This window comes from Homalodisca vitripennis, chromosome 5 (genome assembly GCF_021130785.1).
Source record: "Homalodisca vitripennis isolate AUS2020 chromosome 5, UT_GWSS_2.1, whole genome shotgun sequence".
NCBI lineage: Eukaryota > Metazoa > Arthropoda > Insecta > Hemiptera > Cicadellidae > Homalodisca > Homalodisca vitripennis.
In genome coordinates this window covers 183,222,543-183,246,821 of record NC_060211.1, presented here as the reverse complement: position 1 = coordinate 183,246,821, position 24,279 = coordinate 183,222,543, and the positions used below count along the sequence as shown (strand labels likewise).

The 24,279-nt window shown below is 33.1% G+C and overlaps 2 protein-coding genes across 2 annotated transcripts in view; both read right to left on the bottom strand.

Annotated features, from left to right (window-relative positions):
* LOC124363774 (probable H/ACA ribonucleoprotein complex subunit 4) overlaps positions 1-15,992 on the bottom strand; it is a 30,879-nt gene extending 14,887 nt beyond the window's left edge. Inside the window, 4 exon segments of the mRNA XM_046819036.1 lie at positions 1,053-1,171; positions 2,958-2,994; positions 2,997-3,284; positions 15,561-15,992. Of these exon segments, the coding sequence (XP_046674992.1) occupies positions 1,053-1,171; positions 2,958-2,994; positions 2,997-3,284; positions 15,561-15,992 (876 nt within the window).
* Positions 15,993-17,241: 1,249 nt separating this feature from the next.
* On the bottom strand, positions 17,242-24,042 carry LOC124363305. The gene is made up of 2 exons (XM_046818535.1): positions 23,918-24,042; positions 17,242-23,023 (listed from the first exon to the last, which is right to left on the bottom strand). Exons 1-2 carry the CDS (start codon positions 23,966-23,968, stop codon positions 22,676-22,678), a joined length of 399 nt encoding a protein of 132 aa, XP_046674491.1. The 5' UTR covers positions 23,969-24,042; the 3' UTR covers positions 17,242-22,675.
* Between the last annotated feature and the right edge of the window lie 237 nt (positions 24,043-24,279).

Below are 24,279 nucleotides of genomic sequence, written 5' to 3'. Positions count from 1 at the left end.
CAGAACCGGGGATTTCGTGGTTGTTAATTTCAAACATTTTCATCCCAGCGGCCCATCATGAACTCATAAAGGTTAAGGGATTTATGTTTATTAAATGCTTAAATCATGCTGTACAACACGAAAGCATAAATATGTGTGGTTCTGGAAGACATGGGTGATCTGTAAATATGTTGCCATTATCAAACCTTTACTATATGTCAACAAATTAATTAACCATCTGTTTGTGATTGACTATAAGTACGGCCTTATTTTATACCCTCTTTCTCAAGACTCTGGGAAGAAGATATTTTGAAATATGTTCATAATGAATAATGTACCGTAACATTTGTTTGTTTTCTTTTAGAACTGTATATTAAAATATATAATTATAATTTAATAGGGTATCTTAAACTCCCTCCCACCGTCTCCAATAATAAAAATCTAATCTGACATAAAACCAATAAAAATAAAAATTTGTATTGTGAGTATCAATTAAAATGTTATTAGATTAATGTATTGAAAATATAAATATAATAAATAATTTTGCCAAATTTTATTCCCCTAATTAATAAATTTAATTAATTGATTTAAAAGCTAATTTTACATTATTGGTGGTTATAATGTTCTATAAAATTTCAGGGTTTCTAGTACCAACTATTCTTTTTTACTGAAAGCGTACGCACCGTATAGTAAATATAGTTTATTTCAACCAACCTGACTTCATGAGTATGAAGTCAGTGGTTGAAATATGATGATGTGATAAAAATTATAAGTTCTATGATAACCAATGATAAGCATAGAATTATATTGGTTGTTGTTGGTGTTTGGTTTCGGTGAGCAAATAACCAAACATCTCAACATAAAAAATAACCATAATCGTATTTGTATTTTTTTCCTTAACGAGTCTCTCCCTGCTGTGTGCATTAGCAATTTTATGTCTATATACGTATATTGTGTGCGTTTAGATCTGTCAAAGGTATGGTCGTAATAATGTGAGATGTGTACTATTGATCAAAAACAGGATTCAGATAATTTTCAGACTGTGCAAGGGTTAGACTGTTACTGAGGCCTACCTTCATCGACTGGGCCTGAGACTTGCGGAGGGGTCCGGAGATGGGTTGGCGGGGGTAGCGGCACTTGTCCCCCCCGCTGCCGCTGCTGGAGGTGGTCGCCGAGCTCACGGAAGACACTCCTGACAACATCAAATACATAAGTTCACCTGTCACAGGTTACTTGCAGAATTGGTGATCTAAACTGCTGTAGTGCCTCCGCAGCGAGATGAACTAAATCAAAGGAGCATAAATAGCAGTAATGTTCTAGTAAACATATTGCTTAAGATAAAATGGGTATGCGTAAAAATACAGTCCAATCTCGATAATCCGACAGATATGGGACCAGCACACTGTCGGATTACCAAGGAGTCCGGATAACCAAGAGTGCCATTTATGCAATGCATAAATAACCTATAATCAGTAAGAAACGTGAAAATAAGCAAACACTATACTGTAAGAACAAACATTTTTATTGTATTGTAATTGTACCTAACTATAGTAGAACGAACAAACTGTGCTTAAATAGTACATAAGTGATAACTCTTAAAATACCATCTTTACACTTAAAAAAAAAAATAAAAAACAGTTTTTCTTTCTTATTCTCACTTAAAGATTATGTACACTTGTACAGTACTACAGTGGCCTGAGCGGCCAGCGCCGACTGCCGATAGCCTTTTTCGAGCGTCTTGGACTGGCAAATGTCGGATTATGGAGATTGGACTGTAAATCAATATATCAACACTTTTTTTAATACATAATTCCGTTTTAGTAGAATACAGAATACATAACATGTAACATTTGCACTATTTAATGAAAACTCTTTAAAGAATTGAATTTCAAAATTAATTTCTAGTCTTTAATAACCGTGGACAATGAGGTTATCGTAACACACATGATAAAGAATGAAATATTTTTCATGGTATCCAGTAAACAACAGAACAATTCTGCGATCTAATTCTATAATACGAGTATTGTTTGCTCCCTATTGTTCACTCTAATTACAAAGAAAAAAGATTTTACTGTTCTAAAACCATTCTAGAAATGCATTAATTTGTAAGTTACCAACACTTTAAAATTTTTGTAAGACCTGTAAAAATGATAAAAGTACTTAAAATGTTTCGTCTTTTTTAATACACTTAAATTACGAAATCAGTCGCAGACGGCAGTCGAAATCAGGCTCCACACATCAACGTGTGGGTCGCGCTACTACAAAACACGAGATTTTGTAGCATAATAAGATAACGTAACAACCTAACCCAACGTAACCTAACATAACCTGCCGTAACATAACGTAACCAACCTAACTCCTAACCTAACCTAAGGATATGAAAAAAATTACAATTACACTTTTTTTATTAAAATTCACACACACACACACACACACACACACACACACACACACACACACACACACACACACACACACACACACACACACACACACACACCACACTACTATTACTGTATGTATTACACTTACGTTCATATTTATTACTTATTAATTACAAATAAATTTAATGTAAAATAAATTTAATGTAAAATAAACTTTCTTTCATTTCCAATTATCTTAAATAAGTGTAGTATTTTAAACATATTTAGGTAATAATTTACTAGGTTTTTAATAATACATGTATATCTCAGAAAAAACTAAATATATGTACTTGCAGCCCTCAGATTATTTAAGACAAGCAATAAGGCTCTTCAGGAAATCCTAGTGAGGACCCTGCTTTAGGCCATCATAGCCTTATCCCCTAGATCTCAGTGATCCATCTTAGACTAAATCCCTGGGACTAAATTAGAAACGTTACCCTCCAATCCATCACTGCTCTGCCTCACAAAGTAAATGGGATAACTGTATTTATACGTTATAGGTAGGTAACCTTGTTTTCCCTATAACCTACCACGTCAAAATTGAAAGGTCCTGACCTGATAGAGAGGAAGAGCCGGACGCCATGGAGTAGAGAGCGACTCGGAGTTGGGGACTGCCATGCTGTACTGGCTGGCCGAGGGGACGACCCAAGTCTTGCCGCCCATGGAGTACCCGGAGGCGCTGGCCGGCAGCACCCAGGTCTTGTGGAGGCTAGAGGTCTGCTTGAGGCGCAGGATCTTGGCGCGGCAGATGACACAGCGCAGAGGCAGCAGGCGCTGGGATACCGCCATCTGGATGGTCTTGACGAAGCACTTGCGGCAGACGACCCGGTGGCCGCAAGGAGAGGTCTGCATCGTGGCTTTGGCGTTGACACAGATGACACACTGGAATATTATGTCAAAGTACTTTAATAAGTTTTCATGATACCCAGCAGGTATCAGTTCTGGCTGGTTTATACCTTCCAGTTGAACCTACCACTGGGCACAGCAAAAGCCTATGTGTCACTTTAATCTGGGCAACTTTATGGATGTCCAGAAGCGGCACATCACTAATCGCAAATTTCGAGATTCTGGGGTTCAAAGGCAATTCTTTAGGTCTAGTCTACTACGAGAGATGACTGTTGGAGCTGGTGGGTTTTGTTCCCTAACCTCAGAGGTTCTTGCTAGCCTCAACAAGGGTGTGCCACCCCCTGCCTACTTTGACTGGAGAGGCTGGTTCAGAGCTGGCCTCCCCTTCTTCCGGGGAGACATGACTTTGAGATTTAGTGCCCTACTTCTTCCTCATGGATCTCAATAGGAGGCGGCCCCTACCCCCTAACCTTGCCCATCCTGAATATCCTGTCACTCCGGAAGCAGCACTAAGGTTCTTATAGAACTAAGTGCGATTTATAAGCTTGTGTCCTAAGAGGACAAAAAAAGAAACTGTTTTCATGATATTAGTAAGAACAATGACTACACTTCAAAAGCTCTATATCCAAGATCAGCCGTATACGAGATTATCCGTAGCGTAATGATGCAGTGTAATTAACCGGTTACGTGGGATATCGCAAGATAACCAGATCAAGCAATGTCGAGCGTGGCTGCTGCTTGGATGGGTGACCGCTGAGCAATCCTGTCCTTGAAAGCAGCCCGCCTGCTCGGCCATTTGCGGTGGGTCGGAACTTACCTTTAAGCCTTCGGTCCCCAGATTGTGTTAGAAAGTTTTACCTAGAGTAGTAACTCTAACTTTACCTAATGCTAGAAACGATGTCAGTGATGGGTTAGTTGGAGTAAGTCTTGGAGGAAGGATGGGGTCCTAATGAATGTGTTTATGAATGTGTGTGTACTTCGAATTCGTATTACATTCTTAAAAAGACCCTTATTATATAATTTCGTTTTATTTTAAATATAGTAGTTTTATTTGACTTAACAAGTATTATCGTATTAGGGTTAATTGTAAGACAGGGCCTTATGGCCCTAAATTTGCACTTCTGTACATTATGTATACAATAATAATAAAGTTATTTGATTTGATTTGATAAAATAAAACATTCTTTCACTTCTTTAAACGTTAGTTAGTTGAAAGACTAAGGTCTTTGGTGAAAATATTGCTTCGGATCGGAATTACGTGGGTTTGTACACGTAGTCTTTGTAAATGTTTAGCATTTCTGAGTACCAACAACTTTTGTACATTTTGGTATTTTTTAGCACAAGCAAATTTTGTCAATGCTTGACCGGTTTATCAATTAATGCACACTAGGAAACATTGCAATTACAAAATTATTTTATTACCATGAGTTAATTGAAATAAATGTCTTAGATGTTTAACACGCTTATCACATCGCTGACTGACAACTTGAATGTATATCAGTCCGTTCAATACCGGAAGATCAAGTTCTGGTAGAGCCGTGGATAATGGTTATATGTATATAAAAAAGCCTAAATAAAGATATTTTACAGTTTCTTATTTGTAACACTTACGAAAGTGGTCGGAACTAAATCAAGTGAGATTGAAAATTTCGAGAATCAATAATTTGGATGCATATGTTAATTAATATACTCCGGGTCCACTGTGTGATCCAGTTTGGATTAATATCCTGGTAACAATACCAGGATATTAGGAAATATAAATTGTATCCAAGGTAAAAAAATTTTAATCCGTATTGACTAATCATTATATTGATTAACTATCGAAAGGTTTTGTGTATTAGTTTCATGCCGGTGATCTATGCCTGGGCAACAGTCTGAAAGCACGCTTGCATGTGCTATGATCATGAGTTCGTTGATATACAAATATATGCAAATAAATGGAGACCTCGCGTTGAAGGGTCTACACGAAATCTCGCGTCACCGTAAAGTAAGGGTTACGAGTATACGCAGAAATCGACGGGTTTTTATTATAGGAAATAATAAGTGACGCACACTTCCTCCCACTGTGAAGAATCACGATATATCTATAGATTTGGCTATTTATATACCAACCAAAACAAACCTTTTCCAGTACCCTTTTTCTCTTTTAACAATCTCAAAGTATAATATTAGAAATATACTAACCTTACAAAAACTCCCTATCCCGTCAACCAAATGACTGCATGAAAATGCTTCAATTACCAATATACTCAGGTAAGTTTTCTTATCATCAATTGATGATAAGGTGTGTGAGTATAATGTTCACCACTGATGAACTACTTTTTACAAATTTAATTCCAATAAATGCCGTTGAATAAAACGTTTGTGTTTTTATAATAAAATGCAGTAGCTCTTGTGTGACTGAATAAATAAGAAAGTACTACTAAAGAAATTTTAAGAGATATTACTTTTTGAAATCATTAACTCATTCTCAAAACGTAAGCTATTAAAATTAGGACTCAAGGTTTATTTCTTAAACCACACATTGTGAATAAGATATTTTGAAACGACTTAAATTGCCTCAAAGGAAACGGTAACGCTTAAATAGAAAAGAAACACCACAGAAATGGGTGAAGAAACTAACAGCATTCTAAACTTTCTGTGCCACGCTTAGTTCTGTTGTTTTGTGCCGCTTTTCAAAACAACACCACGGCCTGTTTTTGAAAACGAAACAAGCTTTTGTCCAGAGGTACAAAGTGTTCTTTGCGGTCACTTGTATGGTTGAAGAATATTCTTACAAAGTTGTTAGTTCTTTCTTCCTTTGAATTTGCAAACCCTGTCTGTTCGTTGTGCTTTGATTTTTTTCTACGATGTATATCACTTTTACTCGACTTTAGCATGTGATGACTTAAAAATGTAGCTCACTCAATTCTACCTATTGCACACCTCAGTACCATAATCTAAATTACGCCATCATTTATTTTTGTGAAAGTGCTATTTGCAAAGACGAGGGCAAGGCCAGAGTGGGCGTGGAATGCTGTTTTGTTTTAATGCAATGTATTACTGTATACCTGTGAACTACGAGGTAATAATATAAACTTCTACTTCATGAAGACTATACTTGCGCTCTTCATGATAAAAATGTGATCTTAATAATGATAAAGTAATCTTTGTTATGATAGTTTAATCTTCTTGGTGATAAAGTGACTTCGTGACGATGGTTGGAATATTATTGATAACAAAGTGATCTTGGTAATGATAAGGAATCTTCATTATAATAACTTGATGATGATGTGATCTTTATAGTGCAGTGATCTTGGTAATGACAAGAAATCTTTATGATAACAACGTGATCTTGACAATGATGTGATATTTATATCTCAGTGATCTTTGTAATGACAATTTAATTTTCTTGGTGATAGAGTGACTTCGTGACGATGGTTGTAATATTAATGATAACAAAGTGATCTTGGTAATGACAAGAAATCTTTATGATAACAACGTGATCTTGACAATGATGTGAATATTTATAACATCATTGTCATAGATCACGTTGTTCTCATAAAGATTTCTTATCATTACAAGGATCACCTTTGTTAGCAATAATATTCCCAACCATCCGTCACGAAGTCACTTATCACAAAGCAAGATTAATTTGTACATTCAAAGCTCACTGAGCTATTCAAACTGAGAGGAATTGAGGAAACTGGAAACTGGCTGTTTCTTAACTGTATAGCCATCTCGCAGGCTTGTTCTTAACCGCCTAACCGTCGCTCGCTCAGCCTTTCTTCGAAGGTCAAACGCCCAGGAACTGGATATTAATAACAGGGACGTTTCCTTCGGGCTGTTAATTACTCCGTTATTAAAAGCAAAGTCAACAAACAGGGGACATCGCCTCGACAACCCGAGCTGTAATGATGTACACCACTCCAAGTCTATAACTAAAATTACTTGGGACGATTTTTTTACAGTCCCTTAAATTTAGAAAATCTCTACTGCTTTGCTTCATTCAGTGAAAACTTTCCATTTCAGGAAAACCACCTCTCTTAAGGTCTCGGACCACAACATAAACTCGCACCGCGCCCGACACGTCTAGTCCGGCCGTATGCTGGCCGTCATACGGGTGAAAAGGAGATTGCAGCGCATGCTTTTCCAACCTGCAAGTCCCATACGTTGTCCCGCCACCGACACCAGACCGTCCGTTGGACCGCACCGTGCCCGCACCCGTCACCGATATGTGGAGTATTGAATTTTTGACGGGCACGGTTGCCGGTCCTACGAGCGGCAATCATTATGTTGGTTAATACTGTTGCGTTCCTTCTTTTTAAGAAAACTACTTTTCTATAGTAGTCTTACACCGTTTCTATTTTATTGGAATTATTTTAGTTATTAGCCCCCCTTCACATAAACTCTACATCCTGTTGTTCGGCGTACAAAAATCATAGATTTATTGATATAAAAGTAGGCAGACCTATTTACATTATTCTTACCATTAGAGTAAACTTAGTCATATTTTCTTATTGTGCAGTATTTTTCCTTATTATTACAACATAATTTGTGTGGAAAAACCATGTTGTACTGATTAAGTGATTTTTAAATAACAACTAAAATTCGAAACCTATTAAAAGTCTATAAAACAATTTTTTCATTAATTAAAAAATAACCGAGCATTGTAATTAATTTGAGCAAATATCTATTTTTTCTTTGATGTTTTTGAAGTTACGCTTGAGTAAGCTCTCTCAATTTTTATTTCCGGTATTTTGGTAAGGAGAGTCATACTTTTAGAATGTCTCTATGACCATTTTTATATTATTATTCTTTTTCACTTCAATTAACAAGTAAAAATAAAAATATTTTTTTACAATAAGATTTTACAAACAAGAAAAAACCACAATGTATTAAAATAAATAATAATAAATACTAACATCATTTATTTCCCCATAATAACAAACTGTAATATTAGACAAAATAAAATATTTATTTCCAGTGCCTTAGTAATAAATAAGACTTATCGACATAAAGTATTTTACCAATTAGCAGTTAAAATAGCAAATAAGAAACAAATGTTTTCTAACTTATCTTCTATTTCTAAATTTAATGTACTATAGTTAGGTAATAAAATATTAAAAAAGTAGGTTACATCCTTTTTAGACTTTTTCATTGTTCTTTTCTTAACGACCTAATAATTAGGCCAATAGATTTTACAAAATAAGGGAAATTTAGGTACCCATTAAGTAGGCTGTTCCCTGTGGTTGGGGATACTATAAATAACAAAAAAGGGGGTAAAAAAATAAAAAATAGCGGATTCGAGCAAGAATGAAATTATAAAAATTAGTGTATTGTATAAAAAATTCTTATGTAGTAAATAATGTACTAATTACGTTTTTCTCATGGTTTAAAAACTTAGTATCAAACATATTGTTGCCTGTATTTTAAAACAAAATACGGATTTATTGCATGATTTACAATATTCTCAAATATTAGGCTTTTACACATGTAGCATTACTACAATATTATATCAATAAATAATTATTTTATAATGTTCTACACTTTAAATATTATTATAACTTAGCAGTGACAAGACTAATCATAACACTAATATATTATCTTATAACATATAACTCAATATCATTTTGACCAATCAACCATACTCTAATTTTGTTGTTAGAAATATATATTCTATGCTTTCTACTATTTTTTGACTATTTCTGGCTCTATCAAATTATTTGTCCTCAGGAGCTATAAAAAGAGAATAATTTTTGTAAAAATTTCGTTTTTATTGTTAATGTTCTCCAGTGATATATTTTACAAATATTGTACTATGTTTTTACAAATTATTATAAACGAGAGCTTGCAACCGCGATGGCAAACTCTCTCGGCATCACACTATATGCTCTTGGGAGGTTGTGAGGCGATATAACAAAAAAACACCAAATACACTGTTTTATAGTGGTATTTGTACCGAAATTCACTGCAATGAATACACAATGAAACAAGAATTATACATTAAACATTATAACCAAGATAATTGATATTATTCTACAAATTTTTACCACACTAGCTAGAGTTGTAACAAAGCTTTACTGTTAGCATTGGCAAATGTAATGTTTTCATTCACCACTCAGCTAAAATAAACATAACAACAATGAAATGTAACAATTTTCTCAAGCAAATACTTAATCTTCCAAATAATTTTTTTAGAGTTATCTATACACACTTTGAAATTCAAAAGAAAACATGCTCTAGTACAAAAACAGTGGAGATTGTTGCGCTACGGAACTAGCATTACGGACTATGTGTGGCCTCACGGTAACCGAAGCCGAGCCCGCCACCGACAATCGGCCGACTCACGTGTCGAGGCCAACTCGGTTGCTTGCGGTTATGTGTTGGTACCCAACCTTTATCCGCTCTTGTGTCTTTTAAACGCAGTTGAATATTAGCTGAATAAATTTTAGTAATTAAATAAAGTTTTAGTTTACAAATTAGTTTCATGCTAAATTCAATTATGGAGATCTAGATACATTAAAAAATTCCTGGAGTATGTATATGCATGTTCAAAAATTTACATAATTGGAAATGTCACAGATGATTTCAGCTGAGGTGAAGTAGTATGCCTATTGGCTATTTCGGAGCCAAGAATTGTCATAATGAAATTGGAAGTCTTCTTGTGTAAAGGTGGTTTTAAGTAGAGCTTTCATATGGATTAAAAAAACCTTATTAATGTAGCGGAGTTTTTAGGAAAGATGCCTTAATAAAATTCGAATATAAATTTGGATCAAGCGTAAACACAAAGTGGAATTCATTTGTGTAGTTGTTAGATTTTGAATAACATGCAAAAGACTAAAAAACCTACTGTTTCTTTACAGTAAAATTTTGTAAAGATGTTCCCCAATTCATGTATAACTGTGCAACATACAAAACCAAGGTTTGAACAAAAAGTTATGCAGACCATGCTTTTTAAGAGTAATTTTTTATGCATTTGGGAGATTGATAGTAATTACCACACTAATGGAGGGAATTGTATTAAATTGATTTTCTTGCTTCCAAATTATATTGATATATCATATTTACTATTTTTTTAATGATTTGGTATAGTTTTTAGGACTGTGCCTGTGATAATTGAAGAATTTATTGCATGAAAATGAGTTCTCATAAAAAGATCTTTAGCTTTTTTTAAATAAGTTGATCCAATAAATTTGAACTATATACCCTATTCTAAATTTTCTTATACAGTTTTAACCTTGATATCAAACCTCAGGGACTTAAATTATTGATGACAGTTCCAATAAATTTCACCTCTATTACTCGAAGTTCATTGAGGCACTTCAATAAATCAACAGCAACTAGGCTGGTAAGAGAACCAACAATTACCATGCAATCTTTCATGTTGTGACAAGAACATTCCCCACCCCACGTCTGACTGTAAATTCACCAGTTTACTGCAGTATTCTGTAACAAGCTCTATGATTTGCTATCCTACACAACTATAAATGTAATATATTACCTCATGGGTTTAGACAAGGGGGGGGCTCAAGCCCCCTCCCCCTTGTCTAAACCTGACATTTTAAGACATACATTAAAATTACAAAAAGTGCATAATACTGTATCATGATGTTGAGGTAAACAACTAATTACATACGCTTACTACCTAGAAACACATTCTAGATAAGTTTAATAAACTTTTGGCCGTCTATAAATTTGTCGGTAGCTAATTTTAAACATATGGTGACTTGATGCTTGTTTACTAAAAATATCCAATAGCTCGAACTGTCCTTGTCCCTTCAAATTCAAGTCATCAAGGTTTGTAGTACAATATATAAGGAGAGGGTTATTTTTAAACTTTTGAACCTTTCATTTTCTGTTCTTGATAAACAAAATTTCGGATTTAAAAATTTATATGGGGGAGGGGCAAGCCCCCACCATAATATTGGAAAAATATATTTTTATATGAAATCATTCATGTATTTAACCATAAGAAAAAAAATTAACTTAACTTATTAAACTTTTAGAATTGGTTAATTTTTTCTAAATATATATTTTATGGTGAGATTAGCTCTAATTTACCTTCCTTTTATTATAGCGTCTGATATCTGATGCTGAACTCAAAGAAGATAAGCTAAACTCAACATTCAAATTGAACCAACCCTTCCTACCATAGCTACGTTATGTGTATTTTACTCTTTGATGTGTCAAAATACTACACATATTGTGCTGTAAAGATAATCATGGTAAGCTAAAACCAAGATGGCCCCCTCTGCAAATCAGCACTGGATCCACCCCTGATAATATAGATACATATCTTATTAGTCCTACTTCCTTAAAATAATAAAGATGAAAATACCAAAATTATGCTGTGAACATAACACATTCAAAGTAATATTTTAATATTTCCATACAGACCATCTTGGTGGAAAAGATATGGGTCAAACCCTTTATTAACCCTTGGTTTCGCACAAAAATGGTTAACCCAAACTGTGTCGTGTTTGTTTTCAATCTGGGACTGTTAATTTGTACTGTAACCGTAATTAAAATTGTGTACAGTTCCACGAGGCTGCGACTCAATGACATCTGCGGTCAGACGGTCAAACCAGTTGCTAGCTATTAATTACAAGTAGCCTACCAACATGTGCTCACTGTTAACCAATCTATTATCAGACAAGCCTACGCAGATTACATCTTCTCGCAAGACTCCTGCAATAGATTAAGCTAGATCTAAAACACTCGTGGTGTGGACACCACCTGATTAATGTGAAAAGTTATTTGTGTGTCAAAGTTGTTTGTGAATATTAAAAAAAACCAATTTTAAACATTTTATATACTTCATTAAAGAAGGAAGTTCTTCTTATTGGAAAAACTATTTTCTATAAAAGAAAACTCACAATTGTCCAATAATTTTAATTTTCTCACACAAGGCCTCTTGACATCTGAGATGCGTCAGGTGTGAATAAAAAATTTGAAATAGTATAAATATTTTACAATTTAAAACAATTATCAGCTGAATAAAGCTTGATACAAGTTTTTTATAATTAAAAGTAAAATAAAATAAATATTAATATATGTATAAAAGTTTGGGTCAAAAAGAATTTGGTTATATTTTAAAGGAAGGGTGAATTTTGAATTGGTCCAAAATCACTGTTTCATATTTTATCTTTATGTTTTTATATGTATAATGTTTCATAAGTGTCGAGTTCTTCTTGTTTTGATAATGTGAAGGTTTTAAAGGTGTAATTAGTTTCTAATGAATGTTTGACAATAGCTGTTTTTTTTTTTTCAGTTTGTCCGTATTTATAATGGCATTGATGTTTTTTAAATCCTTTTTAATGGTTCTTTTTGTCCGGAAATGTAAATCTTATCACAATCTTCACAGTTAACTTTGTAAATTCCACGTATAATTTCATCTAAAATTTTATCTTTTGGATTTCCAAGTAGATTATTTATCTCATTCGTTGTGGAGAAAGTTATGTTCATGTCAAAGTTTTTTCTAAATACTTTTTAATTTCTTTATAAAAATGGACCATATTTAAAAAAACTTTTAAAAAATAGTAAAAATTATTTAAAAAGTTTCAAATTGTTTTAAAAATACATGATTTTATTTACATAAACGTAATAAGCTTTATGATATAATGGTGTGTTTAACACTACCTGTATACCTAATCAACTAGTTCGGGAGTTGAGAACCATTATATAAGCATACAATCTGATTTTCTTGAAGAGAAGTTTTCTCTAAGAAAGAAACCAATCATTTGTTAGCCATTCTACTTTTTCTAGATATGGGATAGTATAAAAAGAGTTAAAAAATGAAACAAACATTTTTTACATCATATTTTTCTTACCTTGACTTAAAACCAATCATCAGACATGCAAATGAATTTTAAATCAGCCCTGAAATTATTGAATTTTCCAGTCTCTCTATCTAGTCTCCTGATAGTCACATATAAGTATTATTTATATATAAAACCGTCAGTTTTAAATGTGACAAGCTGGAAAAAATATGAAGTGACAAGAAACTTTTGTTTTATATTTTTAACCCTTATGATACCCTCCCATTTTAACGTCCACCAAAAATAGCATAGCTGATTAATTTCTTTTTCATCAAGAAAAACTAGGTTGCAAACTAGGCTTCTGTACTATATGGTGAATAAAAACATAAAATACTTACAGAATAATTTTTCAAGAAGTTTTATTACCAGAATATTAATAGCTAAAGTTGTTTGACGATAAATTAAAATTTCACTCCTGCCTAATTGAGATATCAATACATAATATGAGTTGGATATAACTACAAATAGTTTATGTAAAATTTGATGGATTAATAGCAGAATTAATTCATATTAAGAATACAACTTAATGTGATGTAAATATTCATGCAGATTTATTAAACACTTACTCATTAGATAAATATTTTGGGAATAGTAAAGCTTGGATTTTTTAGCAACACAAATCAAATGGTACAGAACTGCCAATGTCAGTTGATGCAATGCAAAATGTGCCTTCACTGTATTACTGCTGTATAATAGTAAGAATGTTGTACGCTTCATTGAATTACAGCAGGTCTTTATACACTGATACAATGTTGCTAATCAGTTAGTACTTCACATAATTAAGACCTGAATACTGATACAATGTTTCTAATCAGTTAGTACTTTAGATAATTAAGACCTGAATAATGATACAAGTTGCCAATCAGTTAGTACTTCAGATAATGAAGATCTGAATATTGATAAACAATGCTAATAAGTTAGTACTTCAAATAATTAAGACCTGAATACTGATACAAGTTGCCAATCAGTTAGTACTTCAGATAATGAAGATCTGAATATTGATAAACAATGCTAATAAGTTAGTACTTCAAATAATTAAGACCTGAATACTGATACAAGTTGCCAATCAGTTAGTACTTCAGATAATGAAGATCTGAATATTGATAAACAATGCTAATAAGTTAGTACTTCAAATAATTAAGACCTGAATACTGATACAAAATTGCTAATCAGAAAGTATTTCAGGTAGTTAAGACCTGAATAAAGCAGGGAAAATGTCAACATCAGGGTATTTCTCTCACCACTGATCTCAGAAAGGATCGGATAAGGGTCATCTATGATGACCATGAACTTTCTACCCATCACAGTGAGACTAAGTGGGGTTTATAGGTAGAAAATTTTGCAAATTATGTTCAAGGATAAATTTATTATTTTTCAGAACGCTTATGGACGTTCTGCTTATGGCACTTCTACTGCATGCTGCAAGCTTCCGAGATAATTGCTGAGAGGTGAGTTGCGTATTCTTTCACTGGCCATGAAGGCCTGACTTCAAGCTTTCCTCAAGATGTCTCATTATTGGTCATGCAAGAATTTCTGGTGATTCTTTTGTTGGAGACTACAGTCTTTTGGGGTCAGAGCAGCTATACAAAATTAGATCAATTTAAGGGAATTAAATTACTTCTACAATGCATGAAATCATCATGTTTTCCAGATAGGGCTTGTTGTGAAGCCCTTCTACTGGACCTCAAGTTTAATAACATCTTATTAAAAAAAAAAAAAAAAAAAAAAAAAAAAAAAAAAAAAAAAAAAACAAAAAAAAAAAAAAAAAAAAAAAAAAAAAAACAAGAACCGTTAAAAATAGTCCAATATTGTGGAAATGAAAATACTAATGAAAGAATTGATTGATAATATCATGTTGTTTAGTCAACACCTAAAACTTGTAAATTATAGTTGCATTTTTGATGGAAAATGGATATATACATTGAAATTTTAGCTATTTATTTTAGAATTTAAATGAAAATTTGAACTTGTTACTTTTCTTTATAACACCAGTAAATATATATAAAAGTTTGGTCTAGCCAAAAACATTATTTATTTATAAATTAGAATAAAAAACTTATATTGATCAAATAATTATCGGTTTTGCGTTGAAACAAATAAAAATGTGTTTTCCTGAATGTTTATTTTTAAATGTCTATACTTTTTTTAATTAAAAAAAACCTTTTTTTATGAATAACCTGTAAAAGTATGTTTTTAACAACAACAAAAAACATTTGAACTTGTATTAGTTATATTTTTTAAATGAGACACCCTCTATAATTGTAAGACCAAAAATAAGGTTGTAAAAAAGCATGGGGATTAATGTTGTTATTATTAGGTTCATACAAAAGTCCTCAGGGTTTTAATAGGTAAAGTTCAAAATGGTATAACTTCAGTAGTATTGACTCGATTCAATCGAAATGAGTGAGAGCACAATCAGCACATTTTTGCCCACATGTTAAAATTGAATCGATTCGGTCAGCGTAAAAATTGGTACTCGGGATTCGATGAAGTCAACAACAGCCGTTTTCACCTGACCCCAATTAGCAAAGGTTCTACCAGTGAGAATGTTATTGAAATGCTGGAAAAGGTGGTAGTTGGTTGGCGAGAGGTCTGGGAAGTATGGTGGGTGGGGCAGAAATTCGATGTTCAATTCAATTAATTTTCGGACAAGGATTTGTGTAACATGTGAACGGCCATTGTTGTGGAGCAGGATCGGATCTCTTCTGTCGACCAGTGCCGGCTGTCTAACACAATTTTCGGTATACTTTATCAGTTTCCTCATAATAAGACTCTGCTGTGATGGTTTAGTGAACGTCCAAAGAATTGTAGTGGATCGCGCCGGCTGCAGACCGCCGTACTGTGACCATAGTTTTCGTTTAGGACGTGCTTGGGGGGCTTGTCTTGTTGGAGTCCCATCACTGTCCCGAACGTGTCCAGTTACCATACAGGATCCACTTTTCATCGCACATCACAATTCGATCCAAAAGAGTTTCAAATCGTGAGTGCTACTTTTCGAGCTCTTCACCCTTCCTATATGTTTTAAACCATCTAAGACTGCATGTTGACTGAAGCCTAGTTCCTGCAGAATCCTTCAAGCCGTTTATAGTGGATGGGTCAGCTCCCACCAGGATCCTCTACATACACATAAAAACAGTAACACCAAACCCTGAGAATTTTTGTGCCAACCATATACAAGACTAAATCTAGATGGTCACTACTAGAGCTGGCTTTTAAGGAACAAACCCGAAATAGTTTCAGTAGAGCTGTACATCTTGAAAGATTTTCTGCAAGCCTCCCATTCCCATATGACAAAAATCCCATGGCTCTTTGCCAAAGCTCAGGTTGCTAAATAAAACGCAGTTGTCAGTCTGTATATCTGTATTTATTCTAAAAGTTTGCAAATCTTCTATAAAATATGAGTTTGAAATGAGTGCGAGACAATGTATTTGTGCGCTCGGTGAGTGGTTCCACAATGGTTTGGCAGTACTGGACAATACGTCAGTGCCTTACACGGCACTATCTTATCTTACTTACAACTTCACTACTTAATTATATTGGACTTCAGTGGCACGTACAGGGTTTGTTGTTCGTATTCAACGAGGCATAAAACTATAGTAAAATTTGTGTGTAGGAGGCGAGAGACAATTTTTATTGTATGACCCAGGTTTGTGAAAACGATGTACGAATTTCCCCCATTAAAGAAATTGACTGTCAGTTGGATTAGTAGTGGTGGGTGCTGTAATGGTAGGTTTAATAATATCAAATGATAATTATTTTTCATGACACTCTTATGACCAAATGTTTAGCATGTAAATAAAAGCTAAAACCCATCATGAGATAAAAAGGACAGTCGTCATTTTTAGCCAAATATTCAGTCTTCTTGAGGTTGGATGACACTGATTGAAATTTCCTATCTAATTGTGGTTTGAAGTGCTTCAAGCCAAAAAAAATATGAGAAAAAAAAATATTTTTGATACTTTGATAAGCCCTAGAGGGTTTACTCTTCTAGTTGAACCCACATTGGGCACAGCAAAAACCGATGTGTCACTTAAATCTAGGCAACCTTATGGATGTCCAGGAGCGGCACACCACTGGGAGCGGCAAATGTCGAGATTCTGGGGTGCAAGGGTAATTCGATAGGTCTAGTCTACTGCGGGAGATGACTGTTGGAGTTGTTCCCTAACCTCAGAAAGGTTCTTGCTAGCCTCAACAAGGGTGTGCCACCCCTGCCTGCTTTGACTGGAGAGGCTGGTTCAGAGCTGGCTCTCCCTTCTTCCGAGGGGACATGACTTGAGATTAGTGCCCTAAATCCTTCCTTATGGATGTTGACAGGAAGCGGCCTCTAACCTCAACCTTATCCATCCTGAATATCCTGTCACTCCGAAAGCAGCGCAAAGGTCCTTTAAGGACTAAGAACAATTTCTAAGGTTCTTGTCCTAAGAGGAAAAGAACACTTAACAAAGGGATAATCTCTCTTCGACCCTCTCAAAAACTAGCACAGCTGACAATCAATTTCTTTTTTATTGGAAATTCTTCAACAATTTGATGAAAAACGATGCAGTTAGTTTACACAATGGAAATTAGCTCTCGGCTCCTGGACTATAATGTAAATCCTCAGCTCAATGTACTGGTAAACTTATCATATACTGGTATCTGCTGTAATTAAAATAAGTACACATACGACAAAAAAATCACTAAAGAATCACTTACTGCTTTTGGAATACTAATGTGATTTTAGGGAATAGTTTTGAAGTTTTAAAAGCAGTGCATAGTGACTCAGATTGGTTTGATAAAAAAAAAACACTGGGAAAACTTAAGGGTTTCCAATTAAGTCCAAAATGTATCCGTATTAAATAAAGTTAATGATTCCTAAAAATAAAGAAATGATTCCTACCAAAGAGTTTCCACAATAAAATAACTTCAAATTAGTGAAATTTAAATCTCTCACAAGTTGGAAATATTGCAGGAAAATCCAAAAAATTATTTTCTACATGTTTCAACTTTGGATAAAAGATGTGATACATAACTGTTTCGAAGTGTCCATATTTATTAGAAATTATAAAAAGTTGGATACGAAATAAACACAATTTTTACTGACAAATCTATTTGAGGATTTTTAGTGAAAGGCTAGTTGGTGATAGTTTAAATTGTAAAATACTTTCCCTCGGAGCGATTTGTATATCGTTGCAAGTTTTCACTACGATAAGGCAAAACCTTCTACCTAAATATCTATACACTTACAGTAAATATAGTTTTTATTGCACATTGTTTGTACCACTAGAGTGAACACATATGGGAGGCTGTTTGAGGTTAACATTTGCGTCAAAACTTATAATACACAACTTAAACCTCTAATTTCCACAATATTCTACTTGTCGACACGAAATGACTAGAATAAATGTGTGAGTGATGTGTGTGTGTCTGGTGGGGGTTTTAACAGTACATTGTTTACATACGTGATTAAATATAGCATCCAATCCTTGGTTCAGTCGTTACAAAATCAGGTGAAATTTCAATGCTCTTTATTATGCTTTGTGTTTACAACTAGTCTTTCCTATCTGGTTAAATGCACAAGCGAGTGTTGATCTAAGTGAGGTGAATTTTAATTTTGATTCCATCACGAAAATTATATCATAATGAACAAATAACTGGCTATGAATGTACACACGACCCTCAGACTGGCAGTAATTTTTTTCCACAGATGGCAGCCATTTTGCAGTATTTTGTAACCATACTTTAAACATAAAAAACCCATTTTTACTATAAACCTATACGTGTAATACATTATTTTGTTCAGAAAAATGTGAAGATAATTATGGTATAAAATCATTACTCATAAACTATACAAAAATTACAATACTAATGTTTTTAAGTGGTGGGACTGTCCCTGGTGAAGTGTGATAATATATTAAAATTTACAAAAAATATAATTCTTACACTAAATGTTTCCAAAATATGCCTAAAATCTAGATGATTATATGCACTACAAAACAAAATAAATTAATAACCAACTTCTAAATTTTGTATTTGTGACAACTGATGGGACATACCAAAATTTGTTACTATGTATACGATCATTTTCAAAAATTAAGAAAAAAGTATGATTTTAACACTAAATTTTTCCAAAATATACGAAAATGCGGTAGCTGACACTGTCTGAACAAACCTAAGATTACCAGTAATGTATGTTGTTACTAACACATATGCTGTAAAGAGGGGACAATGTAAAAGCTAGAAGTACGAATAATTAAAATAATTAATGTTAAAATACATTGCTTTGTGTTTATAAAACATGTATATTTTTTGTGCTTCATTAAAGTGAATTAATTATTTTGGTTCTCCTTTTCTAGCTAAGAAATATTTTACAGTATGATAACAAAGAAATAACAACACTATTTCATTGATTAATTAGAAATATTAATATATCACTATTAACAAAATCATAAACGCTTCTGACGACTACACGTGTTGCACAGTGTTGAGTGTTTAGTGCTATTTCACTACTATTTAAGTGTTTGTTTGCAAATGCAGTTTTTGTCATAGTGATCATTTTTATATGAATATAACATCTAGAATGTTGAAGTGAGAATACTAACAGGCAATAAAAATACAACACTTGAGATGCTATTTAGTAATGAGAAACAAATAAATATGAATAATTCGAGATAATTTAGAAATGTTTCTGTGAAAATTAATTATTAATACAAATTAGGTGAAAATAATTATTACTAAAAGAGTTTTTAAAACTACGCATTTAGAATATACTAAAACAAAATAATAATTTATTTCACAAAAGTGAGTTTACTCCCTGAACTTTGGGTTTAATTTGATGTGTTATAATAAAATATATAAAATTGTGAAAAATCTATGATATTAAGTTTAATCTTGATTTAAAAATTGATATAAAAAACTTCTTTTGTATCACCTAATGTCACTGAATTCGTTGGACTATTTAAAAATTTCTGAAAAATTCAAATAACCAACCATACATTAAACTAATGTTACAAGGCTTATGTATGAAAGATCGTTTGTGAGATTTTAGTGTGCACAATTACATGTAAATTTATTTAGTCTAATACTAAATTGTTCTCAAAACTGAAATTTATAAGAATGTATAAACATTTTCTGTACTATTTCAATGTACTAAATTAATAACCTCTAAAGTAAATGCCCTAATAGTTAATTATGAGTATTCCAAAACAAACAAATCATTACATACTACTAGTGATTGGACCACAAAGAAAGGTAAGCTTTACTATAAAAACAACAGAAGGGTTTAATGTTTTGTTATCTCCCCCTCCCCTCCCCCTCCTCACCATCACACACATCACTCATATGTTAGGTAGAGTGCTTCGTTCAGCAAAAATGTAAAACTAAATCTAACTACTGTGAGACTTAGAATAGCACTTTAACGGTCACACCGTCGTGTGACTGACAAATAGAACAAAATTAAACATACCTACGTAAAAAATTATCTATAAAATTGCACGTAATCATCAATTTTTTAACATTTTCTTGTGTTTGCCTAAAACACAACATTTGTATTCTAACTCTCAAATGGATTTTTTAATTCCAAAAATGGATTCAAGACATATTCAAAGAATTTAATCTATACACACTTTTACGTAGAGAAATTTCAGGAAGTTATCTACATAATATACATTTGAGAGGAATTACAGAATTCTGTAAATTTACTAAAAATGTCAAATGTATCTTAATATCTCATTTACAAATTAAATACCTAATTTGATGAGGAATATTCATACAAACATGTAATAATTTAGGAAACTTTTCTACTGGTTCTAGAGTTTTAAATTCCAGTACAGTCGGTGAGTGCGTAAAAGTGTGTACATATGTACTCACAGTAAATTATAATACATGTTAGGTAATAACTGACTTAATATGGCTTTATTGAGGAATTATTTCTGCTAACTAAAAATTCCTCTTAACTTATTTATCCAATTTTTAGGTTACTTAGGTGAAAATTGAGTACAAACTGAAGTCTTTGAGTAAATCTAGAATCCATAACGATTTCCAAAACAAAAAAATCAATTTTTACTAAATTTTGTCAAACAGAAAGTTGTTTAATCAACAAACATCAAAATAACCTCTACTCCAATATACTAATACAGTATTATATACTAAAACTGCGAGACAGTACTATCGCTAAGATAGTAATAAACCTCAGAACAACACTATATATACAAATTAAGTAATTACTATATTTCTAGTACACATACCTTGAATACTATAATTTGCTTACTATGTACACAATTTACAACAACAATAAATCAAACAAAAATTAAACAACAATAATCTGTTAGGTTATAAAAGTCTATAATCATTTTGATATTTTTCGTTTAAAACACTCGTAACTTAAACTAATAACTAAACTACCCCAATCATAAAAAGTGAAAAAGTAGAAACCCGCTTTGGAAGTTTTCTGTATACAGAATTCAATGGCAGCCTTTTTTGCAGACTCGGACACAACTAACCTAAACTATTTCTACAATAATTATGGCAGTTTAGTCTCAATTAGTAAAATTAAAACTAATAAACAGATTTTTCCAATATAACTCATTTCCTTATTTTTATGAATTTAAAAATCGCTACAAAAATTATTAGTAAATGCAATAAAAAATAATATACACTGGATTTTCAAAATTTTATGACATCTGATTGTCATAATTCATTAAAACATTGAAAATGAATCTATTTACTCAATCTGTGACAGATTTAAAACAAAATTACAGAAATCGAAATTTGTTGACCTGGTGAAATTCTATTATATTAAGAATGAAAGTCCATAAGAAAAATACTTTAACTAAGTAGGTAATATTTTTCATAACAAATTAAATTTACACTATAAAATGAAAGGGGTTTCCTGGAAGAAATTCTCGGTAACTAAAAACGATAGGCTAAATATAACTAAATATAAGTCACTTTGTTCTTAAACAAAAACTGAAAAGCATACACCATTCTCTATATTTTCTGAAATTGGAAAGTTAAACTTCAAGTAACAGTCAGGACATTTTTCTTTGCCATTTTTTTAGACTATAAATTCAAGACTGAAATATATTCTATTTCGTTTTATACGTCATACGTGAAAAATGCAACACAGGTTCAAAAACAACAGTGGCTTAATTAAAAAGGGTTGTTTTCCCTTGAAAACACTCTCTCCACAATTTCTAGCTGATAAACTCCATAACGTTTGCTCCACATTCAAGTGGATGCAGAAGAAATGCTTTCTGTGGTCGATTCCATGTTGGGCTTCATTACAGTAGCTATACAGTGTTCAGTAAGAAGAACCATACTTCATACAGTGCATCATAATATTAAACTATCCTAACAGTCTACAAATATATGTTATTTCTCGTCTTTTTTAGCTATTTTAATTAAAAATTCATTCTAGCTACAAGTTTCTTTTATTGATATCTGATGATGTTTTTATATAATCACAGGAAAATTTACCTCAAAATAAATATACAGTTTTTCTTTTATCAGTACCCACATAAATTCAAACGGACACATATTTGCTAAGGAAAACGAGACAGAACATATATTTATGAGATGTTACTTGAGTTACTATCGTTGATCGCTCTCCAAAGTGCGGTACTCTATTCATGAAGCCTTGCAGCCGTAAATTCATCTGACTTCCATTGGTGAAGTACCACGGGAAAGGATTGTGTCAAGGGAGCTGAGATCTATCCCTTGTGCAGGACCACTTCCAGGAACATGCAGATCCGTAGCTAGTTGTGGGGGGTGTGGGGGACGAGGGGCAGGTAGGGCCAGGGGCACCAGGGACGTGTCCAGTTTGCGTGCCTCCTGCTCCAGCACCCCGGCGTCCAGCGACGGGTCCTGACTGACCCGGGATAGGGAGTCTCCCAGCACCTGGCGCAGCTGCGACGCCTCACGGTCCATGCGCGAGCTCCGCAACACGTACATCTGCCGCCGTTTCACCTCCTGACTCAGCTGGTCTCGCAACAACTGGACCTGTCGCAATTTTACATATGTTCGTTTGGTGACTTCAATTCTTAACCATCTGACTGCCCATAGTATTTTTCTCAAACAAAAAAAAGTTTCCCTAAACGCCAAGCAGTTTTTTCCCAGTTTACAAGCTATTTTCCTAAACTCTGTAAAAAAAATCTTTTACAGATTTTTCTGCAAAAACAATTTACTGCAAACCTAACTGTATTTGGTATTATTTTGTTTACAATTAATAGTAAAATACAATGATAATATGTAACTGGGATAAATATTTTCATAATTTTTTACAATGAGTGACAAAAGTCTTTTTTGTTATTTGTATGTAAAAAGGAGGGGTGGTGTGACTGGAAAATATAGTTCAGTATACACATTTTCAAATTCTAAAACAGCCTAAACGTCACAAATTTAGTTTTTTTGTAGAAAATGTATAGATTTCTATGAGTCTTTGGGTAAATAAATTAGTTTTATTGTAAAAACAGAAAGTAGTACAAGAAGTGTGGTTTTCGCGATCAAAAACACATAAATTTGTAAAAATGTTCATCACCTGTTATGAACTGTAAACTTAACTATATTTGGTATCATTTTATTTACAATAAACTAGAAAACACTAAAAACAATAAATAATTTGAGAAAACCTACGGCTTTTATTTTTATGGTTAGTAGAAAACAAAACTTTTTATAGTATGTTCTAAAAAAAAGGGATACTTACCTTATATAATACAGTTATTATAATAATGTTTTTGGAATTTGTAAAATTTTAATGACCTAAAGGTAAAAGATTTAGTCCAGTTTTTTTATACATACAGATATAGTAATATTTTGTTATAAAACTATAAAACACTTACAAAAACAAAAAAGTGGGTGGAACTAATTTTTCTTCTGCAAGAAAACAGTACCAACCTGACTCTCAAGCCTCTGTACTTGCTGTCTGTGGGACTGTTTCTCGGGCATCTAGCAATCTCTCAGCTTGTAGTTGGCCTGCGCGATACTTCTCTACCTCACCGCTTCTGTCCAGAGTAGACCTGAGACACAGACAATGTTAACTTGTAAACAAACTTGTGAACCCAGCAGGGATCAATTCTGGCTGGTTTATACCTACCAGCTGAACCTACCACTGGGCACAGCAAAAACCAATGTGTCACTTAAATCTGGGCAACCTTATGGATGTCCAGGAGCGGCACATCATTAACCGCAAATGTTGAGATTCTGGGGTGCAAGGGCAAGGGTAATCCGTTAGGTCTAAGACTACTGTGGGAGATGAA

Coding starts and splice junctions, on each gene's coding strand:
- LOC124363305 (XM_046818535.1), bottom strand. CDS start 23,968: ATGCCCGAGAAACAGTCCCACAGACAGCAAGTACAGAGGCTTGAGAGT. Junction 23,024..23,917: donor TACAGAGGCTTGAGAGTCAG/GTTGGTACTGTT, acceptor AAATTGCGACAG/GTCCAGTTGTTGCGAGACCA.